The following is a 19,654-nucleotide window of genomic DNA, read 5'->3' on the forward strand; positions in this document are numbered from 1 at the left end:
ACATTTGACACACATAATTTCGCAAGACACAATATTTTGTGGGCTATAACAAACTGGAATGATTGATGACACTCAAAATCCTTTTAAGAATTCAAGAAAAGTTATCAACAGGTGAACCAATTATATACATAAATAATAAATATGCTAAATAATGATTACAATTTTTGCATAACTACCACAAGATGCCTGCATCTTTTATCAGATTCACGTTTTGTCCTAGTCTGACCCTAGAAAATATTGAAAATTCCACATGTCACTCATAAGAGGAAGCAGCTATACGCTCCAACATTTTAACCTCCCCTCTTATTTGAGATGAAAGTCCCTGGCTCAGTTTCCATACCTTTACGGTACCTTTACTGTCCCCTGTACTTAATGTATCACTTTTAGAGTTGAACTCTATCGAGTAGACTGGAGACTTGGTCTGATTGACGGGGATTTGCAGGACAGGGCCGACTCTGCTTTTCTTCAGATCGTAGATAAGGAGTGAGCCATTAGCGGTGATGGCTGCAAACACAAGTGGACGTACAGGCGACCACTGAACTCCAAACACATAGCCAGAGACGGGTTCCAGCACCTGGAATGGCTTAGGTTGCAGAGTGTTGTAGAGTCTGATAGTTCCGTCGGTAGAGGCTGTCAGGAACAGGTTCCTGTGGACTGGGGAGAAATCCACATCATAGACTGGTCCATTGTGAGAGTTGTATACCAGGGTGATGGGAGATCGGAACTGAATCTTGATTCCCTTGTCAAGTGGTAGTTCTGTAGACAGAGTTGAGCACTTGAGAACAAGTCCACTCTCAGAGCCCACCACAAACGTGCTCTCGTCCTCGTGAGAGAAGCTCATTGCAGTACCGCCGATATCAGCAGTTCTAGATGAAGGTGCAGTTGGGTGGTCACGGGGAATGTAAGCCCCAGTTATAACAAATCCCTGAACTAGAGTCAGTTCAGGATCTTGGTAACGGGACAACTTTACTTCCCATCTCAATATCTTACCGTCCATACCAAGACTCAACAACATGTTCGATTTAGATGAAATCTGCCAACACAACTTTGTAACCGGCTCATGGTGACCATCTTCAACATTCTTTGACACACAAACTTCTATATCTTCAGTTCTTGACAAATCCCAAATGATTATCTGTCCATTAAACGCACCTCCAGCGCAAAGGTTTGGTAAAATAGGATGATACTCGACACACATCAGACAGCTGGCAACATCCAACGCTTGGTCTGCTTTGTTGACATTAATTCTTCCACGATCAACATTCCAGGTGCAGAACATGCCCTTGTGAGTACACCAGTCTTCGTGATCATGTTTGCCATATGCAACACCAATCACAGAACCACTGGCGTTCCAAGACAAATCCTGTACTGACATTTGAAACTCTAGTGGGGAATGGTTTAAAGTGAGAGTGTTGTTTACTGATGAGTTGTGCATTCCTAACACGTTCTCCAGCCCTTTAAATGCTGTGGAGTTAAGATTTTCTTCCAAGTTCTTGATAACGGTCGCCTCCACACTCTTTAGAAATTTAGCGATATCATCCATATTATGGTCTTTCCCTTTCTTAGACTGAACTGTGTCTGTCTGAACTTCAGTTGAACAGACATCATAAGACTGAGCAGAGGCATCATTGGTGAGAAGTGCACTAGTTTGTGTTACTCTTGACTTTGAACTCCTGTGATAAAAACAATTGCAGTTTGGACTTAACGATATGAAGGTTTTGAATTAATGTTTCTGGGCCGGAAATAATATGAAGTATAATAAAGCTGTTCAAAACAGTGGAATATTTCTGGAAACTTTTGAATAACAGGAGCAAAAAGGTTAAGCCTACAGTCGAATTTTAATACACAAAATATGGTGAAAATGAGCCCAAATTGACATGTTCTTCTGACCTATTATATTTCCCTTGGACAGTGTTTCTTCAAAAGAACAAATATTAACGAATTGATCATGATCATGATAACTAACCTCGATTTTTGCCAAGTTGATGGGCACGTAATACAAGTCTGTTCTTCATCTTTAAACATTTAGAGTCTTTCTGTGCGGAAGAATTAATTGAAACTCATATACATGCTAGTGAATTAGAATCTTGAAAAAAAAAGAAGCTTTTGTGAAGTCTGTGAGCCTCCCCTCTAGCTCTAGTAACATGCAGTGAAAAAAAGGAAGGGCCCCGCTGACCCTGCTGTGAGGGTGGGGGCGCCAAATGAATGACAATTAATAAAAAACTTAACTGAGGTGTTAGCAAAACTGTGTGTTTTGCTCTACAAACACACTTTTTTAGAAATTTTACTGGCGTATCCTCTAAAATCACCTAATTTTTCCAATTTTAGGGAGGGGCACCAAAAGGGGAGGGGGCGCCAACAGGTAACGTTACACCACTGGTAACATGAATTTGAGTAACTAGTAAGAAAGTGTTAAAAGCCTTGTTCAATTAAGTCATGGAACATGCCTAGATAAGGGTTACCCATATTGAAATATGGGAGACCCCAACCCGTGCAGTTAGCTGAGATATCTCACAGCAAGTAGACCAAAGTGGCTCTTGCTTTTAAAAGGCACATCAACTACCCGAAATGTTGAGATGTAATGGAAATGTAACATATTTATTGCCAATTATTCAATCAATACATATCATAAATTCTAATATTGGAAACACAATGCAGAATGGATGTCTTAAACTATAATTTTGTTGTCACTAATAATCTATTTACTTTCAAAGTTGAAATTTAGTTAAGTATGAAATGCCACCACATCATAGTTAGGGTAAAATACAATTCTTAAAAAATTTAAAATTAAGAAGATTGCTCTATGACTTCAAATTTAAAATTTAGCAAGAGATGTCTAATTTTTAAATAGTTGGTTACAGTTTATGACAGTACTGGCATGACCAATTTTATTGTGGCTGGTAAAAGGACCCAGTTGCCTGTAAGGGCTTTACCGAACCCCTGGGGACCACAATGTGATAGGATCAAGCCAGATGTTTCTATGTAGAGCAATTTATTTATTTCGGAGCTATGGTTACGTGGTATAGCTGGTGGTCATGTTTAAAGGTCAGTTTATCCTTGTGTGCTAATTATCCATTACATTATCCATTACATTATCCATTACATTATCCATTACATTATCCATTACATTATCCATTACATTATCCATTACATCCAGATGCTTAGTGATGTGAGTAAATCATGCCCTTCTACAATATATAACGTTTAACTATAAATTTGTTTTTACCACAGAAACTGTGGCACTACTCTCATTGATAGTTTAAGCGTTTTTTTCCCCAGCACTACTACACAACAAAAACCTGTCGGCCCACCGAGGAAACACAGTCGCAGAACAAAAAACCCATTGCTTTAACTGCGACGCAACAGTGGAATGCAAAATGAATGCCGGGTTTAGGGTTACAGTATAAGCAATATTTTTACTTTGATATCACGAAATCGTAAGCAACTCGTTACAACATGTATTGCAGTATCGTCAATTACGATCATCATTGATAAATTTTTTAAAAACTTAATTTTAATTTTTCTATTAATTCAAAATTATTTCGTGTTTAAAAGCAAACTTCACATAGCCATGTGTCTACGCGTACTGCGTGACGCGCTTGTTTCACAAGTAGGTCGCGCGCTACTGCAAGCGAAAGGGCTCTGGTTAGAGCAATAAGCAAACAAAATTTTAATTTATTTATATTACAGTGAAATTTTCAAAACAATAAATTAATGAACAATGTTTACTTGATTGACGATTTCAATCCTTCGCAGTTCGGCGTTGCCCAATGGTGCATTTCACTTAACCATGTGCTTTCGCGCCAATTCGGGCGCACTTATTTCACAAGTCAAGAAATAAGTGCCCGCCGTGAGGCGGGCGCGCGCTAGTGCTAGCGCAATTGGAGGACTTCGCCGCTTCGACGCGCCGCGCGAACTAGCATTCTTGCTTCGCATCGAAGCATCGTCGACGATCGTTGCTCTGCTTCGCAGAGCAACGATCTCGACGGATTGACATCGTCAATCAATAGCGCAAGGGCTCTGGATAGAGCAAATGGTGCATGACTGCCGATTTAACGGTTGCTATAACCAACGCCCTCTTGCTTACCTGGGGACCTCAAGCTATTAATAGAGATTAGGCGGAATGACAGGCTGAGCGCGGGCCAGTAACCCTCTTGCTTGCAGTAGCGCGCGACCGCCGAAGGCGGCAAAGTATATTTTATTTGTGAAACAAGCGCGGTCTAGTAGTGTATCGTGTTAAAAATGTTTACTTTTGCGTCAGAACGTTCATGGTTCATACGCGGCGCAAAATAGTATTTTTGCGCGGCATTTTCTAATTTATATATTACAGATTTGCTAAAATAATAATGAATTTAGTACAGCATAATGTATTATTTTGTGCGCGGCGCAGCCACGGCACGCAGTAATGCTGTCTGCATCGCACTGAAAAGCTACGTTTGACGTTGAAAATTTGAAAAGATACGTTGTTCAAATGTGCGCAATTTATGTTTTATGACTTTATAAATGATACGAAAATCTTTAATATTTATAATTAAGTTCAGATTTTTAAAAAATCATCAAATATTAAATTATAAATTGTTACACTTTTATTTTGATAAATGAAAAAATGCACACCTGCACCCTATTACAATTTTTAGTTTTATTCGTTTCCTTGCCAAATATCAATCGTCGGTTGAACACTGAACAGCTAGTAAAAAACTGTAGCAGAAACCTGTTTAACCCTAAAATAGTGTCAACAGACAACAATATTTATTTATTTTGACACCATTTAGGCCATTTATTTCTTTTTGCAATTTTGTATTCATTCATACTCGTCAATCTTTCTGCTTTCGCGGTTCTTACTGGGCGGCGCTCAGCCTGTCATTCCACCGAATCTTTATGTTTATGAACATAATAGCCTGGGGTCCCCAGGTAATTGCGGTTCTTGCGGGTATTCGCATTTGTTGATTTGACTTGTCATACGTTGTATGACCCGCCGCGCACGAAGTGCGCGGCTCCCCCTGTATCGTCGTAACGATATAGTGAAACGGCCGTGGGGGTCGCAACGTGATACAAGATTTGACGTGGTAGCAGTAAAATGGTAACAGATTATTCCACGAATGATATAGATAAAATTAACAATTCTGCAACATACGATGTTCAGTAGGATGTGTGACATGATGGCATGACTAGATAAATTGTTTGTTAAAATTGTTTTGGTCATGGTAATAACCATATCCTATGTTGTTAATGTCAACCTATCATAATATCACGAAAGCAATGTAATTTCATTTCATAACAATTTAAAATCTAATTCAAAATTGAAAATGGAGGAAAAAGAAAATTGAATTAATGCAAAATATAATTTAAATATTTTTCTAAAATGTTACCACGACTTGTATCTCACGGAATTTTTGTTCATTAAGTCCACTCACTGCTCTATTCTCTCGATTGGCAGTCCAGCACTGTACTTCAGTCAGTCTCTTCAAACCTCCGGAACAGTTTAATGATTGGCTTGTTGAGTTCTTTACAACAGGCAATCTGGTTGATTGAATTAAATTAAATTATAAATTTAGTCTAATTATGGAATTGACGTGAGTGTCATCACCAAATGTATGGTAGAATGTGCATGATAAGATGGCATCAACCAGAACAGGTTATCTCAACCTGCTTGGAATGATGACTTCAAATATACAGTACTTGCTACTACACACAACACACTTGCTATCATATTTCCAATTATCTGATTGCGGTAAGATTGTGTCAAAAAACATGTGAGACTAAGAGGGTTCAGTGTGATCATGCTCGATATAATTTTAAAATTGTTCAAAACTCCACAGAAAGCAAACCTGGGCTACTGCATTTACCAATCCCGATAGTGCATGAGCTGCATAATACCAGTTGTACAAATACATCTCAGCTTCTTTATTTCCACCTGTGATAGAATGCAGGGATAGTGTAGTGATAATATTTTAAACACTATAACAAAATATAAACTACCGATTAGATTCTAGATGTTTTGGCAGACTCTCTCCTTATTTAACCCTCATGCTCACAACTTATCGCTTTAAAAATTTTCCCCCTTGGCCTTGCCATGTTCAAACTGTCAAGAATGTTACCTGATAGTATGATGAATGTACTCTTTGTACCAGTAAACACGTAAATGAGGATGTATGCCACCCAAGGAAAGTTTGTCACAAAATAGCTCAGTGCCATAATCAAGGTCGAAATAACAACACTCTTCTCTCTATCTGGAATATAATGGTTTGACTGATTTAGAGGGGTTGACAAAGTTAAACCATTTTAATTCTAGCTACGAAATACTTCCTGTCTTATCAACTATTCCACCAGAGAAACATCAAATTCTAGGACCATTTTATTCACATCAGAGCGCTATTTGCTGTGGCGTAACGTTGCCTGTTGGTGCCCCCGCCGAAAATGCGCCCCCTGTTGGCGCCCCCTCCCCTTTTGGCGCCCCTCCCTAAATTGAACAAATTAGGTGATTTTAGAGGATACGCTGGCAAAATTTCTAGAAAAAAGTGTTTCTAGAGCAAAACGCGCAGTTTTGCTAGTATCTCAGTTAAGTTTTTCAAAATTGTCCCACATTCAAACGACGATTTTGCGCCCCCCTAAGATGGCGCCCCCTGCACAGCGGGGTCAGCGGGGCCCTTAGTTACGCCACTGGCTATTTCTCAATATGAAAAAGTGCTTTACACCATTCTTAAACCAATAATTTAAGAAAGAACATGTGCACAACCATGGAGGAAATGTACTTTACACACATTTTGCACAGGATAATGTGCTAGAAATAAGTGTGGCTTAATTGTTGATACTTATTAATTTCAAATACTCTGACAAGTTATGCATTTTTCTCTCCTTGGGGTAAGTATGTGCCGCGGTCAAAACAGCAATGCAAATTCTTTGGTTTCGTAATTTTGGTTTGATGAATTTGATGTTTTACAGTATAGCTATCAACCTGCAGTCAATCAATTATCATCAAATGGAATATACTTGCTGAAAATATATCTTTGTGTTTACTGTTTACTTAAATGGAACTTAATTAGCTGTTCCAACCTGAGAGACGTGACAGTTCTACCAAGACCAATGATCCAGTGCGACATAATCGTGTGTCATTACCTCTCACTTCATGAATATAGCTTTCCATGCTACTCCTTGGAGTATCTGTAGCCTGAAAAAAAAACAAAGGATCATAAATAATAACCAAGCTAATAGATGACTTTTAAATGTTCATGCAGTAACGTGACTGAGATTTTCATTCTAGGATCATCACTGTAAGTTCAATAAAATTTTGTGTCAATGCTTATTTGAGTTTTTTAGTATGTGATTCTCACCGACTTCATTGGAACATTTTCTTCTTTCACCGACTTTAACTTGAAAAGCTTGTAAGAAACGATCAAACTGCCACAAACTATGACAAAGTAAGATGGTAGGGTTGGAAGCAGGGTTAACACACTGAAATAAAGTGTAATAATTTATTGCTTATTAAAATGATAATAATTTATTGCTTATTAAAATGACTTTAAGTAGACTCTAAAAGTTGCATAATATGTTTCAGCCCAGATTTTCAGGAGTAATGTAAAGCTGATCTTACCCTATTGCAATATGTTTTACAACTTTATTCTCAATGACAACTGCTATTCGATAATCACAGAAGGCCCACTCTGGTATGTAGCACATATTTTCCCCCACAACAAAGGGCATTATTCCTGAAAATTAACGTGAGTCAATTTGTATTGTACATCATGAACAGAGAAACTGTTTCAAGAGTTGCATTACTGAGGCAAGGTTATAACTTATGGAGTGTCGTGTAGTAATCTTTAGCATACTGCTATACTAATTGGGATAAGTTATGCTTTGTGGTATTTTGATTATTTAATTTATGTAAATCATGTGCTTCATTTCGAATCTTCGCAATATGTTGAAAAACGATTATTTACCAAGAGCAAGTCCAAACATCCATGCAGTTGTGAACACTAGGTAGTGCACTCTTCTGTATTGTACCAGATACAAACAATACTTGTGTGGCTTACTCACTGCAACGAGTCGCCATATTGTCAGATACATTAGCAGAATGGGCAAAGCTACTGTGAAAACTTGGTACAATATGCCTGAAGGTAAATAAGAAATGTAACAATTTACACATCATGCAAATTTCACTTTAATTTAAATCGTCATGATACTAATGATATCTTATTTACATCTGTTTCAATGTCATGTTCTTTTAGTAACCTTATTCATAAGAAAGCACTATTAGTTGCATTATACCTGGTATCTGGCATAGCGTGATGTTGAGAAATATGTTGTGCAAATATTCTTTACGGTTCCCAGATGTCAGCATGTTTTTTGCCATCACCAAAGCCAACAGCCCTGAAAACCCCCTCAATTTGAAAAGACCCCAACTCATTGAAAGCATATATAATCATGGCACTTTCAATCAGAAACTTCTTTATCTATTCTAATTTATTTATTAAAACTAAAGAATAATTACCTGATATGAAATCAATTGAAGCTATCTGAATGAGCAGACTAGTAACTCCAAATCTGCGTCTTTGTGAGAACACGACCAACAGATACGAGTTAAAGATACTGCAAAAGATCCCAATAATAACAAGCAATATTCCTATGGTAGTGTCAGCTGAGTGGTGACTGGGAAATATTGGTCGGGTGTCGTTGACGTCAGACTTTCTTGTTCCGTAGGAAAAGTTCTGGTCTATGTATTCATGGCAGTGATCTTCAAGTGTTTGCATAGTTATGCTACAAAGGGTCGGGTTGTTAGTCTTTCATTAAATCCCTCAGATTATGCAACAACTGAAATAGTTGTTGCTATTGAAGTTGTTGCAACTGAAATAGCAACAACTTGTAATACTGAAATAATAACTCGGTTATGCAAGTTTGCCAACGGTTATGCAAGTTTGCCAACTGAAACATCAAAATAGAAAGTTTATGTCAGAGGTAAAAGAAACTGCTGCAGGTCTCTGAAATTTCAGCAGCAATATTGACTACATATAACATACTCTGATTAATAATCAGCCATTTTAATTGCGTAAGAATTTGTAATAAGACCCTAATTTACTGAAACTGATGCCATGCACGTGCACAGTCGGAACTTTGAAGATTTTAGCTGCCAACCTTATATTAGTTAGATAGCAAAACTCATTAAATAACTAAAGACCAAAGTAACTTATAATACAGCAATAATTATTACACCTGGCACCAGCTCACTGATAAGAACCAAGTAGGGATTTGATTCTTTTGGGTGGCAATTTTAGATAGTCAAACAAAATTATCCCCTGGCCAAGCCAAATATAATCACTCTCAAAAATTTACTGTCTGCCAGCTGCCTAGGCTGCATACAATTAAAATTATTGCAAGACTAGAAAATATTTTGCACTTTTATTAATAAACTTGCTATCCTAAATTCTGGTTGCAGAAAGTCTAGTTTAGCAGATATGAATTTGTTCACTGATTTAGAATTGAAGGAGGATCAAGTTCTTTGCTTTATTAATATAATATCAATAAAGGAACAAGTCACCAGAGCGTAATACTGAAACTACTGAAAAGGCCTGAAACCAGCTGGCAATCTGGTTATATATAATAATATAGAGTCTGGTGACAGTACCAGCTTGTTGCAACAGCTCAAAATTAGCACCTGAGTGAGAATTTAGTTGGAATCCTTGGCAGGTGAACAAAAGTTGGCCTACTTGGTAATTTGGACAGACATGTTGAAATTAATACCTTGACATATTTTAAAGTACAAACTTAATGAGAGATGAATTATGAGTTATGAGAACTCTGCATACGTCAAACTTTGATCAAATTTGCTATTTCTGATATCAAACTTATTTAGACTTGTTATATACTGTACCCTACTTGATATGCCCTGGAATAATTGTGTTTTGACCCTGGTAATGATCTCGTTGTTGTGTACCAAATATTTACTATTCTATTTACTGAAAATATACCATTCTATTTACCAACCATAAACTTCTCGTAAACGATCTAATTCGACATCCTGCCTTTCAAATTCATGCTCTTAAAACTGAGAATTCTCCCTTTTTTTTACAATATTATCATCCCAAAGTAGCTTCATTACATAAATTTACTTTCAAATTAAATAACGTATTCCTCATAAGCTAATTAACAATCCCCAAAGCTTTAATGACAGACAAAATAAAAGAGCTAGTTTCAAAAAAGAAAAGAAGGTTTAAACAGGATGGATACAACTTAGACTTAGCATACATAAAACCCAACATTGTGGCCATGGGGTTCCCTGCAAATAACCTTGAAGGTTTCTACAGAAATAACATAGAGGACGTTCACAAGTGAGTTAGAAACCAGTTTAATAAATTAATTAAACAAGTTTAATGTAATATTCTTATTATATCCTTGATTTTGTTACATTGTATGTATGTCAATTGTCATGATGTTTGGGTAATCTTATGAGAGACGTTAGATGGGGGGGGTCCAAGGGGAACTTTGGGGAACTTTGGGAAAGTCCCCCAAGATTTCTGAAGTTCCCCAAAAAAAAGTTCTCCAAAACTCCCCAAAGTTCCCCAAAATTCCCCAAAATTATTCAAAATTATTCAAAATTATTCAAAATTATTCAAAATTTCTCTAATATACATTAATACCCATTAATGTTAACATGTATGTTATTATAAGGTATAATCTTAACTTACTTGTTGATACTTGCAGCATGATAATTTTTTTGGCATGATAATTTTTTTGGGGAACTTTGGGGAACTTTGGGGAACTTTGGGGAATTTTGGGGAACTTTCTGAAGTTCCCCAAAAAAAAGTTCCCCAAAGTTCCCCAAAATTATTTGTTTCATTGATAATTTTTTGGGGAACTTTGGGAAAGTCCCCCAGGTTTCCTGAAGTTCCCCAAAAAAAGTTCCCCAAAACTCCCCAAAGTTCCCCTTGGACCCCCCCCCCCCCCCCCCCCTTAGATTCGAAATTTCCATCTTTGAGAAGGATTGTAAAAAGATATTCCATTTCAGGTTCTTTGAGGAAAAGCATGCCAATCATTATAAAATCTATAATTTGTAAGTATTTTACGTAATTTGTAAATATTTGAAATTTAAAATCTGAAATTCATTTTCGTTCTGAAATTTCTGACATTTTTGGGGAGGTGAAGCATATTTAGTTAACACGTGACAGTGATTCAAGGGTTTGATTGGTCAATGGAAGCTGATCGGTTAATAGCTGTCACGTTTCAGAAAAATATACCTCTCCACCAAAATCCTAATCTATTTACTTCTTTAGTCGAAACATGAAGATATATTACATTGTAACATGCCTGAAAATAATACAAAGTGTGATAAAATTACGCTTTGCTACTATACTACAAGAAATCAATTTACTTCTAGCGATTGTATGATGTTTTTAAATTTACCACAATCCAGGTGTAAAGAAAGACAGAGAACTTACGATAATAAGAGGTTTCCAAAAGTAGCCCACTACCCGTTTGAGGATCACAACGCGCCGCCATTTCAGCTTATAAAACCTTTCTGTGAGGATGTAGCTAACTTCCTTGCGGAGGACGAGGAAAATGTAGCTGTTATCCATTGTAAAGCTGGAAAGGTAGGCAGGCTTTTATTTTAACTGCTTGTGGATGGCGAGAATGTAGTTGTAATCCACTCATTCATAATAGTGGAGCAGGCATGTTAAGCATGTTAAGCATGTTAAGCAGAATTTCTGGTTTTTAATGAGTTATTTTCAATAACTTTATTGTAACCATTCGTTAAAACAGTCTCGATATAAGTTATATATAACTTATATCGAGACTGTTTTAACGTATTCAGTTTAACTAAGGGCACAATGAATCTGTATATAATGATTCAGCACATTTCTTTAAATTATGAAATAATTATTATAACCACTTAAATTGTTAATTATACTAATCACAGGGGCGAACAGGAGTTATGATAGTATCTTATCTTTTACATGAAGGAATATACGAGACCGTCCAGCCTGCTCTACAATTTTATGGCGAAGCTAGAACCTTCGACATGAAGGTATTACATATCTGTCATTTTATTCATTTCCATATCGTTACATTATCCTAAATCTAACGAAAATGTTAACTCCTCTAGTCCTCTTGATGCAAAAAATATTTACTTTAAGAGTGGATTGATCTTAACAAAATAATGGTGGTAGCGTTAACCATTTCAAGGAAATAGATTGTTCACTTTTTCAATATATTTTGCCCAAATATGGTTCTCCTTCACAAAATCTTACTTTGAGCTTTTCCATCTCACTTTACATCTCAATAATGCAGTCTAATGTTTCTTTGTGTTATCATTCATTGCACACGTACATTGTATAAAAATACCAGACTGGAATGTGCATACAGTCAATCTACTCAAATAAAATATATAATTCATATTTTCAGGGCGTTACGATTCCATCACAGCGTCGATATGTCTACTATTATGGTGACTTGGTTATGTAAGTACTGCTATTGCTTCCTTATAAATATCTTCAGAATATACAGAGAGTTTATTTTAAATATTCCTGTCAATGTGTAAGTAAGAATTAGCAATTAATTGCCCAAAGAATTGCCAATATGAGTAATATGGGTGTATTGATGTGGCTGAGAAGGAAATTGTCAATTAGAAATTAACAGCGTTTTAATCCAGGCGTGGACTTAAATACGAAGCCAAGACGCTGTTATTAACGAAGATAAAACTTATCAAGCTGCCTTACACGCAGGCTGGTTCATTAAGTAAGTTCACTGTGTTTTGTCTCTTCGGAATTTGAACTTTTGTGTAATGTCCAAGCATGCTATCTTGAATTAATGTTGTGTATCCAAAATACAAACTACAAAGGATGGAGATTTTTATTTCTTTGGATCAAAGCAGTGCATTGTGATGGTTTACTATAGCTGGAGTTAAGTGTATGTTGTATGGATATTAATTTGGCGCCTCCAATTACCGATGTTGGGGTTAATTTCCTGATGTATTCCGGGGAAGGAGTGGGCGCAATTCCGCGCGTGCCCCTAAACAGCGCTAAAGTACTAGCAACAAATGACATTCTTGTGTGGCAAGGACCCTCAAAGTTGAGAAATTGCGCGCCGAAATTATAAGTTCTGAGCCGCGCATGGCAAGACCGCTTAAACCAATTTGCCAGGTTTACGTCAATTTGACTTTTACAGCAATAATCAATTAAGTTGACCATGGATGGTTAACTTAGACAGGCAGATCCTTGCTTAGACCAGTTCCGCGCAGTTATCTACGGCACTGCGAGATGAACAGTGACAAAATATTGTAGTAATCTCACTTGCACCAATCTACTTCCTACATTTGTGTAGCTCATGCGATTTTGATGGTAAATCATTTCCCGATAAGACAAAAGTCTGTGAAACACCTACAGTTGATTTTCATTGTAAAATTAACTTCTATGAACGGCGGGATCTGTCCAGCTGGCAAATCGCTTATATTAATAGTCATCGGATAATTCATACTTTGTACCAAACAATCTCACCGTCCTGGCAAAATACAGTTAAATTTAAAACTGCGCTTTTTTAATCGAACAGATGGTTTCTTTCGAAGTTCACCAGAGAACATCATTGCAATAACTTCAGGTATAACATTCAGTTTATCGATTGGCTATGTCAAATCATACTCCTCGCCCTACGAACAAGTCAGACGAGATCTCGACTCTAAAGACCTGTTTCCAGCTAAGCCTATACCTGTGTGCGGTGACATGAAGATTGAAATATTCACTAAACAGTTAACTAAAGTTAGTATTTTCTTGTACTATCAATTAACTCGTGCAGAGTTTTAATACCTGTAATTTACATCTATCTTTAAATGTCTCTGTCTTGTATGTACGTTCTTCATTGAAGTAGTCAGTAAAACAAGGACATGATACTATGTGTGGGGACTATGGACCCCATCATAACCCATTTCAAATTTGCCGCCTGGTTACATAGCACTGAAATACAATATAATTCAATATACAAATTCAAAGCAATGTAATCATAGTACACACCAGCCCAGACGCTCAACATTTTCTAATACAGATTCCAAAAAGGCACACAAAATAACACATGTGGTCAGTTTTTCACTTTCACTTTACCACGCTCCCCCCTCAGGAGCGGCTGTGTCAGTTCTGGCTCAACACGTTCTTCATAGCACAGCGGACTAAAACAGGGGAGGATGAGGACTGCGCCATATTTGGAGAAGAGAAACAGTACATAGTTTCACTCTCCAAACCAGAGACAGACAAAATTAACAAGGATAAAAAGCATAAAATCGTTCCCAGGGACTTTAAGGTTGGTTTAGCACTGAACAAACATTCCCGAGCTGTGTCGTGGAATATACTGAATTCCTCAAATAAACCTAAATATCATGAACTAAGTGATTCTGATGTATCAATTTTTCTGTCATGTCCGATTTATCAGTTTATTAAAACCATATTTCAGATCGAGATGTACTTTGAGGAATGCAGCAATAAGCCGCACCATTCAGCGAGCACGAGCGAGCACGACATCTCCCAGGACTCGGATCCAGAGACTGACACCGACCTGGACTCGGACGATGAAAATGGTGCAGAGCACGAAAGGGGCGAACCAACAATCGTGTAACAGTTACCATGGTAACAGTTGCCCTCATGTTTACCTCAGACAAGTAACTCAAACTCCCTGTTTCTATCAGTTGCGCAACCCGTGGTCTTGTTCTGTAATGCGTGCAGTGCTGCCCCAACTCTAGCAGTTACCATGGTCACGGTAACCACGTGCTAATTGTTTATCCGCACCACGCATCCATCCTGTGCGACTCTGGAAAGTGTGTCTCATTTTAATAAGAAGGCTTCGTGATCTTTTGTCCGCTTGCAACTGAGAGTAAATAATTTTAGGATATAGGTTCTTTTATGTTGCGAAAATTTAGGTTTAAGCAAGGTGTGATATGAGAATTAAATGACCATATAAGGTTATGTTGTCATGGAAATACTACTATTATATAAGGATTGATCTGAGAAATCCTCTTCAATAATTTTTCATTGCTCTATTGGTGAAAAGAGTGTTGTGTTGATTTACCTGCTTTTAAAATGTCGGTACAGAATTATTGATTTTTACGTGATGTCTAGAGCTTAAAAACTAATTCCTTTGAAGTGCTATCAGTCGGTTTTTACGATTTTTATTTTTATTTGTTGCTCATCAAATAAAACGATGTTGTTCAAATTGATTTGTTTTGTAATACGCTATGTTATTGTATGAATGCTCTTAAGGTGGTCCAGTGAAATTCTCACCAGGATTTCATGCAAAACTTGCAGTTCTTTTACGTATATATTGGGTTTAAAAACGAGCAGTGGGCGTCCTTTGTCATTGTGCATAACTGACTCCCTTATAGAGAAAACCCCGTCGCTTAAAGTTAAAACACCTATAGTGTATGGTACTATTTCAAGATATATAATATACATATTATATAATGTCAGTGTTCATTTAAAGGAGAATATGATATCACGTGATGACCACATAAGGTAGTGACAGCCAAATCAAGTACAAGTGTCATATTATATCAGTGAAGCCTCGCTACGGAGCTTGCGAGCATTGTGATAGGTGTATATATAACATATAGCAGCAGCCACGCTCTCATCAGTTGGATTTATGAGATTATTGTTAGAAGTAGTAAAGTGTGTCGTTTAGTATTTGTTTCCATGGTATGATATGTATGGTGTGTTGTAGTTACCATGGTGACGAATTGTGGTTGCCATGGTAACGCGAGTATTAGCCTCCTCTCTCTCCGATTGTTAGATACTACGATTATATATAATTTGTTCTGTACATAATTTTATACAAACTTACACGCGTGTGTTGACTTCTAGTTGATCTGTGATGTTTGTATTCAAGTTTATCTCCTTAAGGAATGTATTCGGTCGCTATGGAAACGAGCACTTTTCAATTTGTTTGTGGCATGCAAATTACGACATCAGTGCAGGAGTATTAAAATAGTGCCAGCAAAAAAAGGGGGGGGGGGGGGGGGGGGGGGGGGGGGGGGGGGGGATGGGGTAGGAGTGAGATGGGACCAGTATTTAAATGGGTAGATAATGAGAGTATATTCTTGCCATATTCTTGCCACATTTATTTCACCAAATTGAAAATGTCGAGATCGGGGAAATAGTTTCACAAATAAAAACAGCACCGAAATTCCGTAACACCCATTTATATCCTTGTTAAGTTCAACTGTAAAACTGAGTAACACATCGCCAGCAGTAGATATGAAGTACAGGTGATGTTGCCAGGGTGACGATGGTGGGAATCAGAGCGGTGGTCAGCACCTTTAAACATTCCAGACTCACCAGCCTGGCTCGACAGAAGAGGCCTCACAACTCTCAGATCAATCCAGTCCAGAAGATGTGTGAGAACTTTATCAGATCAGAAACCGTGTAGAAGTCACGTGGTCACCTCACGGTTAGCCGACTCTTCTGGATTCTTGGAACGTTTTAAAGGACCAGACTATTCCATCTCAGTTAGAACTCTATCTACTGATCAGAGTAACAAGGTTTTATCAGAAGATGTTGAGTCGTCACGTGACCCAGTGATTCAGCTGTTTACTTCGCCCACGTGCACGTTGTGTGACGAGGTCCTCTTTCAGTTGGAGCAGATCAGATTATCACACCGCTTCAAGTAAGCTTGTTTTTGTTTGTTTGTTTGTTTGTTTGTTTGTTTGTTTGTTTGTTTGTTTGTTTGTTTGTTTGTTTGTTTGTTTGTTTGTTTGTTTGTTCGTAGAAATGGGTCTCCAACAGGATCAGAACAAGCACATATAATTACTACTCATCAGTACTATGTGTTACGTGTAATGTACTGTGCAGGAGTGTGACTATACATTTAGTCTTTAGCTGCCTCCTGACACTTTCTGCTGTTATTTGCTTTTGTTATTGATAGATTCAAGTAAGCCTGTTTATTTCTAGATTTTGTCTATTAATTTGTTCGTCTGTTTGTTAATTATGTATTTTTAATATTGGTCCGTTTGTTAGTTCGTTTGTGTGCTTCTGCATCATGTGATTAGCTATTATTTCTATTGTGAAATCTGCATTAATTAGCCTTGGAGCTCTGTCACTATAGTGACGATATTCAGCCGGACTTTACTTAATGTTGATCCCGACAAAAAATCCGGATCATAAAACGTTTATTGGTAGAATATAATGATTCTCGCCAAATAAGGCAACCATACGTCTACACATCTATCATCTGACAGATGTGTACGTTAATATAGTGATTTAATGGAACTGAAGCTTTATAATTAAATATACTCCTTCCACCAATTGGCTAAGATGATTCGTGAGGGCTTGTAGCCTTGTAGGTGTGTTGACCTGGCTTTAACGTAGTGCAATAATCTCCCACCCCGGAGTACTGCAATAGTTCAAGCCTTTTTCTTTCACCCCGGAATGTCTCGTGCCGATTCTACATGATCTAAATGTGCATAGTGTGGCCCTGTCAGTCTCAGATGCATTAAATGTAACCATGTCACTCACGGATGTGATAAGAAGTGTTGAAAGATCAGGACGCTCTCCCTTTATATAACTTGTTAGCTACCCTGTTAATTGTATCATTCGCACATTTTGAGTACCGGCAACCAGCTACTCTGCTCCAGGGAATATTTCTCTTGTTAGTTCTGTATTGTTGTTGATCTGTGTACGTGTTAGATGTGTTCCCCTGTATTCTTGTTTCCAACCGTGTTGGGTTCTTATTTGTGAACCAGCTTATTTCTTTGTTGTACATCCGATAGTGTATATAAATACATTTTACGTGTCCCGCGTTACGTGTCCGGTTTCAGACTAAAGTGATGTAACATTATTATATCATGTTGCATGTTGTCCGTGTTATTACATTATATTATGGCAACTCTCTTTTGTTAATGTTAGCATTCTGTTGTTTAAAGGGTAGCATTCTGTTGTTAAGGGAGCGTTCACATATGACGTCAGCAAGATTTTGGCAAATTTTACCCTCCTCCCCTCTGTCAGCGACTGTCAGCATTGAGCGACCCCCCTACCCCTAATGACGTCAGCATTTGCCAGACCCCCCCCCCCCCTCGGCTGCTTACGTCATATGTGAACGCTCCCTAAGGGTAGCATTCTGTTGTTAATGCAATGGTAAGGTTCTGTTGTTAATGATAGCATTATGTTGTTAATGGTAGCACTCTGTTGTCAATGGTAGCATTCTGTTGTTAATGTTAGCACTATGTTGTTAATGTTAGCATTATGTTGTTAATGGTATCACTCTGTTGTTAATGGTAGCATTCTGTTGTTAATGAAGCATTATGTTGTTAATGGTAGCACTCTGTTGTCAATGGTAGCATTCTGTTGTTAATGTTAGCATTATGTTGTTAATGTTAGCATTATGTTGTTAATGGTATCACTCTGTTGTTAATGGTAGCATTCTGTTGTTAATGATAGCATTATGTTGTTAGTGGTAAAGTTCTGTTGTTAGTGGTAAAGTTCTGTTGTTAATAGTAAAGTTCTGTTAATGGTAATGTTCTGTTGTTAATCTATCAATCTGGTTAAAGATGGATATTTTCGCAGGGTAGAGCTGGTAAATATAAAAACAGACCCCCTATTAAACAAGAAGTACAAGTACGATATACCAGTTGTCCACCTTAACAACCAGTACCTCTGCAAACATTCACTGAATATTGAGCGACTGATCACCAGATTACAGGAACTCCAGCCTATTTCTGCCTCGTGATCTCCATCACGTGATGCCCATAAATGGTCATGTCAGTCATGGACTCAGTAAGAATATTCTTGCTCTGGAATGAATATAGGTTCTTTCATATATCTTCATATTCGTGTGGGTGATTCATATATGTTCAAATCTTCTGTGCCTTTTTCTTTGCATCATGTAACTCTCCAGTGACATAAGATTGTTTCTGTTTCTTGTAAAATTTTAACACTCCTGAGATAAAAATCGCTCTTCCCCGTATTATTATAAACCTTAGTAAATTATTCTGTGAGATGTCAAATCTTGTTTTTAGTTTATGTGATTATGAGTTGTCTTGTGAAATCTTGTAATCTTTATTCGACGTAACGTTCAGTACCTCCTGAACAATTTAAGAAACAACTGATTAATTTATTAATCTAACATTTTCTCTGTTATTAGCCGAAACTGTGATGAATGTTGACCACGAGATTGAACTCTTGAAAGAGACGATTAAGCGGCTGGGTGAGGATTGCGGGGATGGATCGTGGAGAGTCAAGTTTGGAGTTCTTTTTCACGGTAACTATAACACATTCCTTGTCTGTTTCAATAAACTCTATTAGCGCTATTAGTTTAAAACTCTAATGTTTTTGCAGTCGACGGTAACTTTAAAAAGTTCAGATTATTTTCAATGGTTGTTTCAGCTACGTTTTCTCTTAAATGTTTAATTGAAGTTCATGTATATTTCATAGTATTTGATATTGTCATATCTGGTATTAATGGTATTGTCATTTTTGTCATAGATTACTGGGAATTGGTAGTGCTCGCCAAATTTCTGTTTCTCTTTTCGTTAGCGATTTTTTTGCCAAATTAAACTTCACACCAAATCAAATCCACGATAACATCTCAAAAATTTATTTCCTAGATACGGAATGTGCCAACTTGTTTGAGGCGCTAGTTGGAACCCTCCGAGCAGCTAAGAAACGGGGTCTTATAACCTTCCAGGTAAACCAAC

General features: G+C 37.4%; 2 protein-coding genes across 2 annotated transcripts in view; one reads left to right on the forward strand and one right to left on the reverse strand.

Moving 5' to 3' along the window:
• Nucleotides 1-15,806, forward strand: part of LOC134823481 (phosphatidylinositol 3,4,5-trisphosphate 3-phosphatase and dual-specificity protein phosphatase PTEN-like) — a 57,730-nt gene extending 41,924 nt beyond the window's left edge. The window contains exons 2-10 of the mRNA XM_063834957.1: nucleotides 10,152-10,322; nucleotides 11,000-11,044; nucleotides 11,405-11,582; nucleotides 11,909-12,016; nucleotides 12,394-12,449; nucleotides 12,641-12,726; nucleotides 13,585-13,742; nucleotides 14,098-14,277; nucleotides 14,428-15,806. Of these exons, the coding sequence (XP_063691027.1) occupies nucleotides 10,159-10,322; nucleotides 11,000-11,044; nucleotides 11,405-11,582; nucleotides 11,909-12,016; nucleotides 12,394-12,449; nucleotides 12,641-12,726; nucleotides 13,585-13,742; nucleotides 14,098-14,277; nucleotides 14,428-14,589 (1,137 nt within the window). The 5' untranslated portion in view covers nucleotides 10,152-10,158 and the 3' untranslated portion in view covers nucleotides 14,590-15,806. The remainder of the gene's footprint in view (nucleotides 1-10,151; nucleotides 10,323-10,999; nucleotides 11,045-11,404; nucleotides 11,583-11,908; nucleotides 12,017-12,393; nucleotides 12,450-12,640; nucleotides 12,727-13,584; nucleotides 13,743-14,097; nucleotides 14,278-14,427) is intronic.
• Nucleotides 86-2,038, reverse strand: LOC134822822 (cytoplasmic dynein 2 intermediate chain 2-like). The gene is made up of 2 exons (XM_063834086.1): nucleotides 1,967-2,038; nucleotides 86-1,673 (listed from the first exon to the last, which is right to left on the reverse strand). The coding sequence occupies exons 1-2, from the start codon at nucleotides 2,023-2,025 to the stop codon at nucleotides 254-256; spliced, it is 1,479 nt and encodes a 492-aa protein (XP_063690156.1). The 5' UTR covers nucleotides 2,026-2,038; the 3' UTR covers nucleotides 86-253.
• Nucleotides 15,807-19,654: the final 3,848 nt, after the last annotated feature.

This window comes from Bolinopsis microptera, chromosome 11 (genome assembly GCF_026151205.1).
Source record: "Bolinopsis microptera isolate Bmic1 chromosome 11, MBARI_Bmic_1.0, whole genome shotgun sequence".
Lineage (NCBI taxonomy): Eukaryota > Metazoa > Ctenophora > Tentaculata > Lobata > Bolinopsidae > Bolinopsis > Bolinopsis microptera.

What these genes read in the sequence shown, in the direction of transcription:
- LOC134822822 (XM_063834086.1), bottom strand. Translation starts at nt 2,025, where the DNA reads ATGTTTAAAGATGAAGAACAGACTTGTATTACGTGCCCATCAACTTGG. An exon ending in TCAACTTGGCAAAAATCGAG is followed by an intron (nt 1,674 to 1,966) that starts GTTAGTTATCAT and finishes TTTTTATCACAG; the next exon opens with GAGTTCAAAGTCAAGAGTAA.